We start from the raw sequence: 15,675 nt of genomic DNA on the forward strand, positions 1-15,675 counted from the left end.
AAATGTCTAGAAATTTTGAAGATCAAAGCCCCAAAGATTGAAGATCAAAGCCCCAAAGATTACCCGTAAGGTGGAGGTTTGCCATTTAAAAGGAGGAGAGAAAAGAAGAGAGCCACGAGGTTCATTACAAAAGTAATAAAAAGGGTTGGTCTCCACTAGAGCACCTAGAAAAATGAATGAGCTAAAGAATTGATAATCATGCAAAAAAGGGGCAATTCTTAGATTTTCGTAATTTTTGCATTTTAAAATGTGGATTTCCCCAGAAAAGATGTATCTGGTGAAATGAAGTAAAGAAGCCCATCTTCGAATGGTAAAGAGACGAGCCACGCCAACTTGCCTACTTCCGTCGGGACACTGCGGTTGCTTTAAAAAACAGCTGATTTGTGCTTCTCGACGCTGGTAAGCCTCTGAAGTCCTCAACAATCTCTCCCTCATCATGCTCTCTCTTCGATCGCGGAGCAGACAGTTATGGAGCGCTTCGAAGCATGCCCTCGGAGCCAGCCCTGCCCGCAACCAGGTACTTTTCTCTGATCATTCTTTACGTTTTCATCACATGCGCTTTTGAAAACCTAGATTGCCTAGCTTGCAGAAGCCTAGATTGCAGAACATACATGCTGCTCTTGAAAACCTAGTTTGCAGAAGAACGTGTGCGCCCTGAAATCCTAGATTGCAGAACATACATACTCTAAAACCCTAGATTACAGTTGCTTTGCAAAAACCTCCTTGGATTCCTATGTTTTTTTTTTCCATTTCTTTGGAACTACCAAGTACTTTTGGTTGCAGGTCCTTTTTTTTCTCCTGCGGAATTAATGTGCAAGAACCTAATTAGATTTATCTTTAACCCCTTTTTTGGGCTAGATCAATTTCCTCATGGTTGCCGCTACTTTACCGATGGTTTTGAGGGATTTTCTTAGGATGCCGGGATGTTGAAGTAGTTGCAACAATTTTGCAGGTGGCTGGGCTAAGAAGGACGTTGACAACATCATATCCAGTGGTTGATCACACTTATGATGCAGTCGTGGTTGGAGCTGGGGGCGCAGGTTTGCGTGCAGCCATTGGCCTCTCTGAACATGGATTTAATACTGCTTGCATCACAAAATTGTTTCCTACACGGTCTCACACTGTTGCTGCCCAGGTATACCAAATTATTACCTTACCACTCTTTTTTGAAAATTGTAGGTATGCCTTGGGTGGTTATTCATAACCCATGTTTGGTATCTTGTTCATGCTTTTATGCTACAGGGCGGTATCAATGCAGCATTGGGGAACATGTCACAGGATGATTGGAGGTGGCACATGTATGATACTGTCAAAGGGAGTGATTGGTTAGGTGAGTCATCATGCACATGGAAGCCAATTGTTAAGCTCTATCATAATTTTAGAGTGATAATCCGAGACGTGTTTTGTATTGGGGTGAAAAGTATTCTTGAAGAACAAGAAGTATAGTGGCACATAGTCGCATTGAATATTTAGACATGGAAAGGTACATACTACATTATCATAGAGAGGGATGACAGGCTTCTGTGTGTGCTTCCTACAGTTTATGTCAATGCAATTCACAAGTTTTTCATGTTTGTTAGCATTGAGCCAGTAGACAAGGACCTCATTTCCATCTTTTTTTGCAATAAATCCTTTATCTCTTACTATATTATTTTAGCAAAGTTTGCTGCTTTTGTCTCCTTCAAACAGATGCATCCTAGTAACTTGCCACTTACATATAGAGGATGCAATATGTCTAGGAGACAACGTAGGGGGTTAGCAGCAATTGCCATTTGTGAAACTGCTACGTGATCTTCCGAGCATCCCCTGCGTGCAAACATAGAAGAACAAAGCACATAGATTGGTTGTTGGTGGCTCACCACCCAACCATAGCTCGCACTGTTGAGTATCCCTGAGCCATGAGGCTAGGCCAACACTGCGACCATGTTCTAGGTGTCCCATACCAAGGCAGCCACCCCTCAGAGCTGTCAGTTAGAACCAAGGTCTAGGCCTCGCTTGGGTCATGATCCCCCTCCAAGGGATTCTTACTCATGAGCCCTCAAGTCACTTATATAGGCATAGGGATCCAATAATAGAGTAAAAGCCTACTTATAAATAATCATAGGTTTTCATACCATCCCGCGCCCATAAGTCACGAATAATCTATGTGTATCCACTCTTGGGCTGCCCTAAGCATAAACCTAGCCTCAAGGCTCAAATACACACACAACTGTTATGACCCATGGGGCCATAACATTCTCGCACCATTAAGCTAGAGCCCCCTCTCAACCAATGGAGGGTATGCTAAACATAAGTTTGGAAATTGTCTTCAAAGGGACTCAAACAGTCTCCCATGAGGTGTTGTCTTCAATACGATCTTTCTACTGGATCAATATTTCAAGAATACCCTTATTTCTAAGGGATCTCTCACGGTAGTCAAGGAATGACTCGGATTCATGTGGAACATACGGAGACGAATTTTGTCATACCGCACTTGAATGCCACGTGGACATATATGTGAACAGGAAGATGCAGGACCCGGAGTGGAAATTGGTCCCATGTGAGCCCAATCTGGGACGAGTCAGTCAAGGTTCCACTCTATGCGTCCGAGGTTAGGTGTGCATTGTCCTGCACATGAAACAGTGCCAGTCCGTGCTGCGAGTCTCCCTCTGGAATGATGTTAGATGTTCTGTGTATTTGGTTTGCAATTGGATGCCAGACCTCTGTAGGAATGTAGGTTTGCATGTATAGAAGGGGCAGGGGGCAGCTTAGAGCCACCCCAAGGGGCCAGGAAGGCCCCATGCTGAGCCCACCAGGCCAAGTGTTAGCTGGGCAGGCTGTCGGCCAGCTCTATGGGGCCTGACCAGGCAGCCAACAGGGCAATAAGTCCTACCCAGCAGGTCGGCCAGGTGTGGGGGGCAGTCCCACACCCATGTGCAGGGCTGCCCAGCAGCCTAGGCACTGTCCCAGTTATGCGCAGATTTGGCCAGGTCATTTACATAGTGTGAAACAAGTTAAATGCATATTTTAGATATTTTTGCTAGTTGTGAGCATTATAGATGCTGGCCGACTGGATGCATGAAGGGGTATAAATACCTCAGCCCTGTATTCAGTCCATCATCTCATAATTCACAAAGGATTGCTGCCTTTCAAGGGCCAGGACAGCCAATAGGAAAGCTTCAATCAAGGTGAAAAGTGAGGTCAAGATTCTGTCTTTATTTTCAGATTTTACATCATTCTAATAAAGCAAATACAACATTCGTGGTGGGGGCCCTACAGAGGGTATTTGGGACCCAATATTGTGTCCTCTTCTCCCTCTCTCTCTCTCTCTCTCTCCCCCCCTTAGGATACAGCAGCCCACATAGACTATGGAGAGTATCTCTTAGCCCTCGGCAGGGCTCATAGGGTAGCCATTTATAATGGCCTGGCTAGATGGCCTAGATCCAACTCCTTCACCTCCTACTCCTTCGGACATGGAGCCAGTACAATGGACAATCTAATGGGATCCTCGCTCTGATCCTACTCATTCCGGAGTTTACCATCTCTCCTTGCCCCATCGGTGTTGCAGCCGACCATGCATACTTGGCCTTCTCCCTCACACGCCGATATACCATCCTACCATGTGCTTTGCCCCATCACCGTCCGAGATACCACTTCACGAGAGAGATCTCTTCCATCTATTCTGATCATGTCTACCGCATCCTCTCCGACCTCGACCCCCACATCCCGCTCGATGAGCTTACCAGTATCCCCACACCTCTCAGCCACCCTCCATACGTCCGCTTCAGCCGCCTTCCCGCACTCCAGAGCCTTCCCTACATCACCAGGAGGGACTGTCCCACAAATAGCTGGTATGACGAGGAATGTCGTGATACCCGAGCCCGTCTACATCGGGAGATGGCGCTAGGATCCGCCACTCACTAGCAGGCGTGAGTGATCTTTTGACGTCTCACACAGAGAAAGAAGAGAGCCTACCTAGTGAGGCTTGAGTAGGAGCTCTACCAACTATTTCTTGGGATGGACTGTAAGGAGGCTTGGAGTATCTTCCAGGATCATCGCCTTCTGATTTCGACTACTTCACCTAGCACGTGGCACACCTATGCCACCTCTCTCTACCATGTCCTCGAGCAGTCACCTTTCCCCCATCCACCCGAACCTTGTCCCCCACACTCTTCCTTCTTTCACCTCAGCATGGTGAGAGATGCTGTTGATAGGATGTAGACTGGGAGAGCACAGGATCATGATGGACTCCTTACCGAGCATTTCTCCCATGCTAGGGACACGCTAGCCCCTTTACTGGTTCACATGTTTAACAGGGCTTTATGTGAGGGCTTCCCCATTAGCTAGTCATCGAATACTATTGTACCTATCTTGAAAGCAGGTGACCCCATGGACCCAAACAACTACAGGACTATCATGATTGGTCACACCTTGGCCAAGATTTATGGTTCGATTTTGGAGCATGAGCTTAGTAGATGGTCCGATGAGCAGAGACTCAGAGAATTGGGATAGGCAGGCTTCAGGAGAGGGCACTCCACACTAGATCATATCTTTACACTACGGGGGATCATTAAGGAGAGGAGAGCTCACGGGCATCAGAGATACTGATTTCCGCAAAGATTTTGATACCGTCCCATGGACCAGATTGATGAGGAGACTGAAGGGTATGGGAGTGCCAGCAGAGATGCTTTGGGGGATCACACTCTATGAGTCAGTCATAGGCAGAGTACGGGCTTCAGGAGGTCATACATAGCACTATCGGGGTGAAGCAGGGTTGCCCCTTGTCTCCTACTCTATTTGGTCTATACATTGATGAGATCTCGGATTACATAGACAGACAAGGAGGACCGGGAGCACATTTGGTAGGAGTCCTGATACCGATCTCTTGTATGCAGATGATATTGTTCTTATTTCTGATTTACCAGAGAGGCTGCAAAGGCATTTGGATGCATTACGGGTCTTTTGCGAGGACCGGGACCTCATTGTGAACCTTGGAAAGACCTTGGAAAGACCAAGGTCATTATCTTTAACACCTCCTCACAGTGGATAAGTAGATCTCCAGTATAGTTAACATTAAGTGGAGAGCATGTGGAGTATGTTACCTCATATGCATACCTTGGGATCACTTTTGCTGGACCTCAGTTCTTGATGCGGAATGCAGCCGAAGCTATATCGATGAGGGGATATGCAACCCTTGGCTCGCTAGAGACGCAATGCTCACAGATATAGTTTCAGGAGCCGAGGATGAAGCTTTGGCTATTTGATACTCTAGTTACACCAGCACTATTGTATGGTGCTCCCATCTGGGGTCCTAGCTTATACCACAAGAGGAGACAGAGGAGAGAGCCTGCCTAGACAGACACAGAGGAGGTATATGATGGGTGGAAGCCGATGGAGGAGGCCCCTAGTGGCGCTGATGTCACGCATGATTAGGAGTAAGCCATCAGTGCCACATGAAATTGTGTGGGCAAAGATGGGGGCTGCACTGATAGTGACAGGCTCTATTCCAGACAATGACATACTGGCACAGGCTATGGGAGCTTCCACTTGATAGATACCCCCGGCTAGCCCTGGAGTCCTCGAGACGGTTGACACTTGCGGGAGATATAGAGTGCTGGTATGCACAGGCAGGTACTTGGTTTCGCATGCACGGTATGTAGATGGAGGCACTCCCCCCGTTCCAGTACAACATAGAGGCCTTGTCATTTGCTCTCAGCCGCACAGAGCAAAACAGGGTTATCAGGAAGGACATTGTCAGATTGGATACTCAGAGGACATGGAGTACACCTAGTCCTCCATTGGGGACGAAGATGGCCTTCTACGGAGATCACCTCCTATGCCTGACAGAGGATGGGTTTATCATCTGCCGACATACATGGACACACACCTATCCTTTGGGGTGAGATGTGCGATCGGCCAGATCCGTGCCTCGTCCCACCAACTGAGAGTGGAGATTGCCAGATGTGGGCCTAGGGTGGCCGCACCAGAGGATAGGATATGCCAGCTCTGTCACACAGAGCCTGAGACAGAGGATCATTACATATGCCCTGTATACTATGAGATGTGGGGGAGGTTCCATTGCCGCTTTCTGAGTTGGGTTCGGACCACTTTCCAGGATCATGGACTTCCCGGATCAAAGATGCCTGGGACTTTTTCTTCTAGAGCTCCGTAGACACAGGGAGTCCTTAGTGAGATCTAGATCAGTTGAACTTGCTCGAGGACCGGCACAGAGAGCTCTCACCGACTTCTTCCATACCAAGTACTTTGAGGGCTGATCCACCCATCATACCCAGACCACAGGCTAGTGCAGGAGCTCGGTCGAGAGGTGTGATAGAGCCATTGAGTTATGCAGAGCTCGATGCCCCAGAGCCCATGGCCTTCGCCCACGGCCACACCACCACAGGAGGATCCAGGCTGTCATCTCCCATCATTGTAGGACCTTCTCGTGCCAGCTTAGTTTTACCACCTTGAGCACCATGTCACAGCGGCCCATGAGGGATGTATTAGGGTGATACCGAGAGCTCTTTGCTCATGAACCTAGATCAGATTTTATATTTCTAGATTTTTGTTATCTTTCTTTATTACTATTTTGTACCCAGGATGATGTACCTCATGGTATGATGTAACCTTTTGGTCTCATAGGTCATTTTGGCCTTTTGAAGACGTTAATACAACTTTCTTTCTCTCTCTCTCTCTCTCTCTCTCTCTCTCTCTCTCTCTCTCTTTATCTTTATTTTTTGCACATCTATTTTAGTTTTGTGCATTGTATTCATCGTGAAAGATTGCTGAATTTTGAGTATTGAAGTTACCGATCCGAACACGAAGCTTCCGCATGTTATATTGGTATTAGAGCCTTCTTCAAGTCTAAAGATTCAGCCATAAAAACCAGAAAAAAAGAAAGATTTTTTTTTTCTCGCTTGTGTGGTTGGTTTCTAGACTCCGACCGTCGACGGAGCACCCCCTTTCGGTGTGACCCCTGTCCCTTGAAGGACGGTTGGTTTTCAGTCTCCGGAAGCCTCCGAAGTCTCCCACATGCATAGCGGATGGTTAGATTGTGGTTTGGAAAGGAAGTGCATTTTCGTGTTATGGCGAGCCACGACGACGAGAGAGAACGGTGACCTTGGGACCAAAGTGCACCAGGCAGCCCTTATAGGACACCAGGCATGAGTGTACAGGAGATGTTCTAGCAGATGATGCGAGCAATCGTAGAACATGGTAACAAATTGGAAGAGCAGAAGGTGCAGATGCTGACCCTGGAAGAGCACACCTGTTCTCCAGCACCTCTTTCTCCGTCTCCTCCTCTCTCTCCTTCTGTTTCCAGATTCAAGATCCTCTACTGCATGACCCTTGTGAAGGGGTACGACCGCAGCTGAGTTTGGTGCTCGAGTTGCAGATGCAAGCAATGGAGATTCGACAGATGGAAGACCGTGCGACAGTAGCCCGGGTTGCTGCACAAGACGACGCTAGGCGACGCGTGGAACACAAAAGATACCTTACAGCTTTGGACGCAAGAATGACACCAGCGGCTTCCTGGAGTCATTTTTTCGAGAAAATGAACTTCAGTAAGTATAATGGTAAACTTGATCCCACAACTCTTTATTCATGGTTGCATCAGTTTGAAGCATATTTTGCCGCAGTTAGAAAAAGTGATATAGATAGAGTGATCTTGGCTAGTTGGTAGGTGAGGCCATTCCTTGGTGGACCCAATGGGCTCATGTCCACACCAGATTAGGTATGGCAGCTTATTTTTGGGACGAGTTTGTCCTCAAGCTCAAGCGGCGGTTTCTATCGCCCCATTACCTTGAGTGAGTTAAGGACGAGTTTAGGGGAGCGCGTCAAAACGCGCAGCCGGTCCTTGAGTTTACCAATAAGATTTTAAACTTATGTTTGTAGTTGGTCTTATCTGACAAGAACAAGAAAGGGCAGTTCCTTTATGGCTTGGACATGCAAATCTAATGGGAGGTGCGTATGTTTAGGCCAGCCACATTCAAAGACGCACTCTCGCTTGCGCAGAGTGTCGAAATGAATCATAATGGTGGAAAGCCCAAGACTTCCCAGCTTGCCACTCCCAAGGCAATTGCCTTGGGGGGAAAAGTCCAGAATTAAACGGGGTCTTTCTTAGGACAGAGCACGAGAGCCTTTGTCTCCAAGAACTCAACCAATGCGACCAAGCTTACTCCAGACCAAAAAGCGTAGCTAGGCAAAGACCGGTGGTAAATTGAGTGCTGAGGAGACAGCTCAGTACAAGGAGGGGGGTCGGTGCTTCTTTTGTTATACAAAAGGACACATCTAGGGAGTGCCCTAAGAAGACTACCACTCCATAGACAACCACCCCAGTCTCCACGGCTTCAGTGGGTGAGCCTAGCTCCTACACAGACCCCATCGGTTGTCCCTAGTTCTTCGGATCCGAGTGCTTCGGTTGGTGCAATCATTAGCTGGGAGCTCGAAGATAAGTAGAAGGGCGCCCATGACTAGGAGTATGAGCGCAACGAATTGCTCAAGACCTTTGGTGTTGGAAACATGGATCCTCCCACTTCCCGAGAGGTCATTGTTAGCAGTCATCTCCTGTCTATATATTTACACCAGGGCCTTTGTTGTGGGTGTGCATTCCCGATTTAGGTGTTTTCTCATTTTTCCCCACTCTCCATATTTTTCCCTATTTTTTTCCTATTTTTTCCTTAGGTGTGGAGGTTGTCGTGTGGCTGTTGCTTCATCTAGATTGTGGCCGACTGATTCTGCGGCCCCCAGGTTGTCCTTTGTAGCTGGCTGACTGGAGCTGCAGCAGGTTGTGGATCATTTAGGGTGCTGTCGGCTGGTTTTCTACTGGCCGACTGGCTCATAGGGGCCATATAAAATGGCCCCTTGCCCCCACACAGTTTGTATTTTGATTTCGGGATTTTCTTGTGTATATAGTAGAGATACATGCCTCTCTCTCTCCCTCTCTATTGCTGTGTTTTTCTGCAGTGCACTTGCTCTTAAGTTTTCAGATCTTGTCTTCATCTCCATATTCTGACATGGTATCAAAGCTCTGGGCTCTTGGAAGATCTTGGGAACTTTGTGAGCAAGAGGGGGGCTGTTTTGTTGCTAATTGGTGGACTGTTTTGGAATGTACGGGAAGAGGAGAAGCAAGAGGAAGGCGGGCTGATTTGCTGGACAGCCACTTGCAGGTTTAGTTCTTCATTTTTCCCACGCACCCACCCTTCTTAGTTACACCTCCGCAATGGCAGATTTACTTGAGATGGCTGAGAGGCATGTGAAGATCCCGATACTCCCCACGTTCCCAGTGGACCGTGAGTTGGACGGGAACAACTATGGCATATGGAAGGTAATGATGGAATCTGTTTTGTTGGCGTTCCACGGCTGGAGTTAGAGGAAGGGGAGTTACCCTCGATTCGGAAGGAACGTGAGGCACAGGCACAGTTATGGGATCGTGTCAATGCCAGGGTCCGTTCTTTCATTTTCCTCAATTGTACACCACAGATAATCAATCATATCAAGCATATGACGCTGGCCAAAGGTATATGGCAGCATCTGGCTTCTCTCTATAACAGGGTATCGCCCATGAAGAGGATCTCCTTGGAAGCACAGATGCGGGTGATGAATCCTGCAAAGTCGTCGACGATGCGGGAGCACATCAACAAGCTGTAGGCTATTCAGCAGGAAGTTCTCCAGGCTGGGAAAGAGATATCATCGGAGGATATTGTTGGGGTAAAGGCATTATGCCCACCCTTGTAGTGTGTACAAGCCCATAAGTTATAGTACATAGTACACTTAGTACTTTTAATGTACTAAGTGCACTATGTGTACTAGTGCAAATATACATGTGTGATAGGGGAGTCACACACAAACACTTGATGAGTTGACTTATCCCCACAACTCTCTCTCTCTCTCTCTCTCTCTCTCTCTCTCTCTCTCTCTCTCTCTCCTTCTTCTCTCTGTGTATGTCTCCCACATGAAACCCTAATTCTCCCATTCAACTGGTATCAGAGCCCTGGTTTTAGGGTTTTGTTCTCAAGGGTGCAAAGCTGGAAATTGACTGTAGAAGCCCGACCAGCAAGCCATCTAATGCCTCCTGCAGCCCCTACGTCAGTAGACTACGCAGTGCCCATCAGCCGTTGGGCGGATACGTGCATGCAGGCAAGCGGATATGCCCTGAGCACGAGGAGCTGTTGGATGAGATCTGCAGCCGCTGGAAGAGAAAGCGAGAAGTGCGCCAGCCTGGCTCGTATGCGTGCGAAGCTCTTCTCGTGGGCGACAAGACCTCAAACGGAAGGGTTACGGGTGGCTGGCGGAGCTTCGCTCGAGCTGCTGGTGAAAAGCGGAGGCCTTTAGGTGGACATCGTGGGGAAGCGTGTAGCGCTGGCTACTAGGCGGAGACGGCAACAAACACGGCCTGGTGGCGCACCACAAAGGGGGGGAACCTTCAACAAGATCGCCGTTGTCGCTGCCGTGGCCGTCTCGCCACACTCCACGCCTTGTTGCTGACCTGAGTCGAGTACGCCTGGTAGGCTTGGTTGCCTCGCTTCTTCAGCCCGTTGCTTTTCGTGCGCCTACCTCGCATGAGCCTGCATCTTAGTCGCCTTCAGCAAAGCAGCTCCCGTCGCAGCATCTTGGTCGCCTTCAGCAATACAGCTGCTCTCTCAATACCTGCACGGCAGCAGGAGCACAGCAGCATCAGCAAATTCGACGCCCACCTGCACGATTCAGATACTGTACCTGTAATTGCAACAGAAGTCAGCTGATTTCAAAGGTATTTGCTTCAATTTTTTTTTTTGATTTGCAATTGAGCAGGTACAATCATCAATTGAGCAGGTACAGGTGCCAAATTGCTCAGATGTTGAGCAAAATTGGCAAAATTGGGTGACATTGGTCACATTCAGGATCAATTTGCAAGAAATTGGATGTCAAAATTTGGGGCTTTTGATGTAATTGTGCAATTGGGCATTCATACATGTTGTATGATGTGAGCAATCTCACATTCGGGCCAAAATTGCAAAAATTGGAGTGCAAATCAAAGGGCTTTTGTGCCGATTGGGTTGATTTGCATGCAGGCACTCGCATTTGATGCTTTGGGCAATGTGTTGATGCCTGTCAAGCACTCAATGTGCCTGTAAATCAAGGGGCTTTTATGTATTGGATGTATATGTGGCCAGGGGAGAAGCATTGTGAAGACTCTGGATGCCTTCATGTGCGTTAATGTACCATATATGATCAGAAATTGATCTTGAATCAAGGGGCTTTTCAAGATTTTATGCTTGTTGAGCTTAGCAAAGCAGCAGGGAAGACTTTTATGCCTTGAATCCTCAGAAATCCACTTGCAGTCAAGGGGCTTTTGCCCAATTTTCTGTTCGGGACTGTTGTATGCAGTGGTGGGGACTGTAAAAGTCTGATTTTGCCTCATTTGGACAGCCAGGAGAGCATTTATTGCTACTGTACTTGTTGGTATAATTTTGGTACAATTTTGTACAAGTTTTGGCATGGCTGTACATTGATTTGAGTGAGGAAAAGGTTCATTTTCAGCTGCTGTACTTGCCGGTACAGGTTTGGTACATCATTGGTGAGCACTTAGTATTGTTGTACAGTACTTTGGAAGGGGAACAGAGCACATTTAAGGTGCTGTCCTAAATCTGCAGCAACCAGATTTTGGTGATTTTATCACATACAGTGGGAGTAGAGTTGCATTCGTGTTTCCGCAGTGGGAGATAAACTTTGGGAGAACAACTGTGAGCACTTTGTGTGCTTTGGTGCAGTGTTTGCACATCTTGCAGGGAGTCGGGCATTGACAAAGGTTGCATATTGCTATGGCAATCACTGGTGAGAGCTCTTCATTGCTTCACATCAAGAAGCTTGAAGGCTCACATAATTATGACATTTGGCAAACCCAATGCTAAAATGTGTTGCTCCAGAAGAAGCAGCACAAGCCCATCAAAGAAAGGGGTGTAATGCCCGCTTCTCTTACTGCTGAAGAATGGGAAGATATGGATGAGCTGGCAAGATCTACTATCATGTTGTCTGTGTCAGACTCTTTACTTTTCAGCATTCGTGAAGAGAAGATAGCTTGGGGAATGTGGCAAAGATTGCAGGACTTGTATGCCCAGCAAAGTGCCTCAAGCAAAGTGTATTGGTTGAAGAAACTCATAGGTCTTCAAATGAAGGAAGGGGCGTCTATGGCAGCCCATCTAAATGAGTTTAATGGTGTTGTCAGCCAGGTCATCAATCAAAAGTTGGCAATGGACGATGAGTTCAAAGCCACCTTTCTCTTATGCACTTTGCCAGAGAGTTGGGACACATTCAGGACAGCTACTAGCAATTCAAATGCTATGCTGTCATATGCAGATGTGGAAGGTGCTCTTCTTCAAGAGGAGATGAACAGGAAAAACAACTCTGTTGGAAAGTCCAATGCAATGAATGCACGTGGGAGATCCCAACAAAGGGGTAAAAGCCAAGAACGGGGAAGGAGCAAGTCCCGCTCCAAAAAGGACTTGGAATGCCATTATTGTGGTAAGAAGGGACATATCAAAAAGCAATGCTACAAGTGGAAGAATGATGAAAAGGAAAATGGCAAAGGAGAGGACAAAGACAAAGATGAAGCCAAAGATGCAAAGCCAAAGGGCAAAAGTGGAGTCAAGATTGAAGAAGTCAATGTGTCACATGCAGGTGACAGTGAGGATGAGGTCCTATTCACGTCTTCACTTGATGCCCATTCACTTCTTGCAGGAGATGGTCATGGTATGCACTCATGGATCATTGATTCAGGTGCCTGCTTTCATGTCACAGGTTGCAGAGACTTGTTTGTCAGGTATATTGCTGGCAATGAAGGAGTAGTTTATTTGGGTGACAACCATGCATGCAAGTCTCAAGATTCTTGGCAGAGGTGATGTGAGGCTTGTGTTTTCAGATGGCTCACAGCTTATGCTCCATGATGTCAGGCATGTGCCTGAGATTAAGAACCTGCTTTCTACTGGACAGCTTGATGATGCTGATTATGTTACCACATTTGGTCGTGGAAAGTGGAAGATTAGTAAGGGCTCTCTGGTTGTTGCCAGAGGCTCTAAGGTGGACACTCTTTATTTCATGCATGCTGGTGTTTGTCACCATGCTAATGTAAATGCAATCGAGCTGCCGGAAATCTCTATGTGGCATAGCCGGTTGGGACACATGAGTGTCAAAGGAGTGGAGCAATTGTCTCGTTTTGGTTACTTGCCTTCTCTAAAGTTTTCAAGTTTTCAGTTTTGTGAGCATTGTATATATGGTAGGCAACTCCAATGCCCCCACAAGAAAGCTCTTGGACAGAAAGATGCTCAGTTAGAGCTTGTGTATACAGATGTATGTGAGATGCCTTAGCTTTCTTTGGGAGGGGCAAAATATTTTGTGTCCTTTATTGATGATGCCACACGCAAGGTGTGGGTTTATCCTCTTCGTTTGAAGAGTGATACATTCTCACTGTTTGAGAAGGTTGTTGCTCTTGTTGAGAATCAAACTGGCAAAACACTGAAGGCTTTGCGTTCCGACAATGGTGGAGAGTATATGTCCAAACAGTTTCAGGACTTTTGTGATGCTAAAGGCATCAAGAGGGAGCTCTCTACTCCTTATGATCCTCCACAAAACGGGACAGCAGAGAGGATGAACAGGACCATTCAGGAGAAGGTCCGTTCTATGTTGTCACATGCTGCGTTACCTCATGGTTTTTTGGGCTGAAGCTGTTATGACAGCCGTTCATCTTATAAACAGGTCACCTAACACGAGGCTTGGTGGGAAAGTGCCAGAGGAAGTATGGACAGGGAAGCCTCCGTCATACAAGCACTTGAGAGTGTTTGGTTGCGTTGCGTACGTGCACATACGCAGGGAAATGCGCACCAAACTTGATCCTAAGTCTAACAAATGCATATTCCTAGGATACGGTGACAGAGGTGAAATGGGGTATAGACTTTGGGATCCAGTGAATAGAAAGATTATACGCAGCAATGATGTCATTTTTGATGAAACATGCATGTATAAGGAGCCTGCAAGGCAACAGGAGCCTGGCAGATGTGTGGGAGAAGGAAGAATCATGGTTATGTTAATTCATGTGGGAGACATACACAGAGAGAACAAGGGAGAGAGAGAGAGAGAGTTGTGGGGATAAGTCAACTCATCAGTAGCATGAGTGTGTGACTCCCCTATCACACATGTATATTGCACTAGTACACATAGTGCACTTAGTACATTAAAAGTACTAAGTGTACTATGTACTATAACTTATGGGCTTGTACACACTATAAGGGTGGGCATAATGCCTTTACCCCAACAACCTCCCACTTAAAGGCAAAGTGCCCTTAAGTAAAGGAAAAGAAAAAATCAGCATGTACATGATAATATACAAGGCCATATCAAGGCTGAAACTGGCCTCATCCAATGCCCATCAAGTGTCTGCAACAATGAGCAAACCGCTCCGGAGGCAAACTCTTTGTCAACAGATCAGCCGGGTTGTCATCCGTATGAATCTTAACAAGCTGAATTTGCTTGTTCTCTATCATCTCTCTGATGAAGTGATACTTCACATCCACATGCTTCGTCTTTGCATGAAAGACAGGGTTCTTTGCCAACTGGATGGCACTCTGACTGTCACAATGCAACAATGGAATATCCCCTGTATAACCCAAATCAACCACTAACCGAGATAGCCATAATGCCTCCTTGCAAGCCTCTGTGGCTGCAATATACTCGGCCTCTGTAGTAGATAAGGCTGTGCACTTCTGCATCCTGGATATCCATGACACAGCACCTCCTGTGAATGTAAATACATAACCGGTAGTACACTTCCGGTTATCTGGATGACCGGCATAATCCGAATCCGTGTAACCATGCACTAATGCATCCTGTTTGCCAAAGCAAATGCACATATCCTGTGTGCCCTTCAGGTATCTCATGACACCTTTTACTGCTTCCCAATGCTTCTTGCCAGGTTTAGCCATGTATCTAGAAACTACTCCCACTGCAAATGCAATGTCCGGCCTAGTAGCAACCATGGCATACATGAGACTACCACAAGCTGAAGCATACGGAACCTTGGCCATATCAGCCCTGTCTCTATCCGACTGTGGGCTGTCCATAGCACTGAGTTTCACATATGGAGGCAAAGGAGTACTAGTCTTGAAGGCTCGCATAATTATGATATTTGGCAAACCCAGTGCTACAATGTGTTGCTCCAGAAAAAGCAGCACAAGCCTATCAAAGAAAGGGGTGTGATGCCCGCTTCTCTTACTGCTGAAGAGTGGGAAGATATGGATGAGCTGGCAAGATCTACTATCATGTTGTCTGTGTCAGACTCATTACTTTTCAGCATTCATGAAGAGAAGACAGCTTGGGGAATGTGGCAGAGATTGCAGGACTTGTATGCCCAACAAAGTGCCTCAAGCTGAAGCATACGGAACCTTGGCCATATCAGCCCTGTCTCTATCCGACTGTGGGCTGTCCATAGCACTGAGTTTCACATATGGAGGCAAAGGAGTACTAGTCTTCTTCCCCCCGTCCATATTGAACCTCTGCAAAACTTTGCCAATGTATTCCTTCTGAGACAAATACAACACATGCTGATTTTTGTCCCGAAGTATCCGCATACCCAAAATGTGATTTGCATCACCTAAATCCTTCATATCAAAGGTTTGATGCAGTCTCTGCTTCAAGGCATCCATCTCCTTACGAGATTTTCCGGCA

General features: G+C 46.9%; 1 protein-coding gene across 1 annotated transcript in view; it reads left to right on the forward strand.

The window, feature by feature from the left end:
* The first annotated feature begins 228 nt into the window (after positions 1-228).
* LOC147622774 (succinate dehydrogenase [ubiquinone] flavoprotein subunit, mitochondrial) overlaps positions 229-15,675 on the forward strand; it is a 67,567-nt gene continuing 52,120 nt past the window's right edge. Inside the window, exons 1-3 of the mRNA XM_086822398.1 lie at positions 229-517; positions 953-1,135; positions 1,243-1,330. Of these exons, the coding sequence (XP_086678524.1) occupies positions 437-517; positions 953-1,135; positions 1,243-1,330 (352 nt within the window). The 5' untranslated portion in view covers positions 229-436. The remainder of the gene's footprint in view (positions 518-952; positions 1,136-1,242; positions 1,331-15,675) is intronic.

The sequence above is a fragment of the Cibotium barometz genome, chromosome 28 (assembly GCF_041138505.1).
Source record: "Cibotium barometz isolate CiBa-2024 chromosome 28, ASM4113850v1, whole genome shotgun sequence".
Taxonomy (NCBI): domain Eukaryota; kingdom Viridiplantae; phylum Streptophyta; class Polypodiopsida; order Cyatheales; family Cibotiaceae; genus Cibotium; species Cibotium barometz.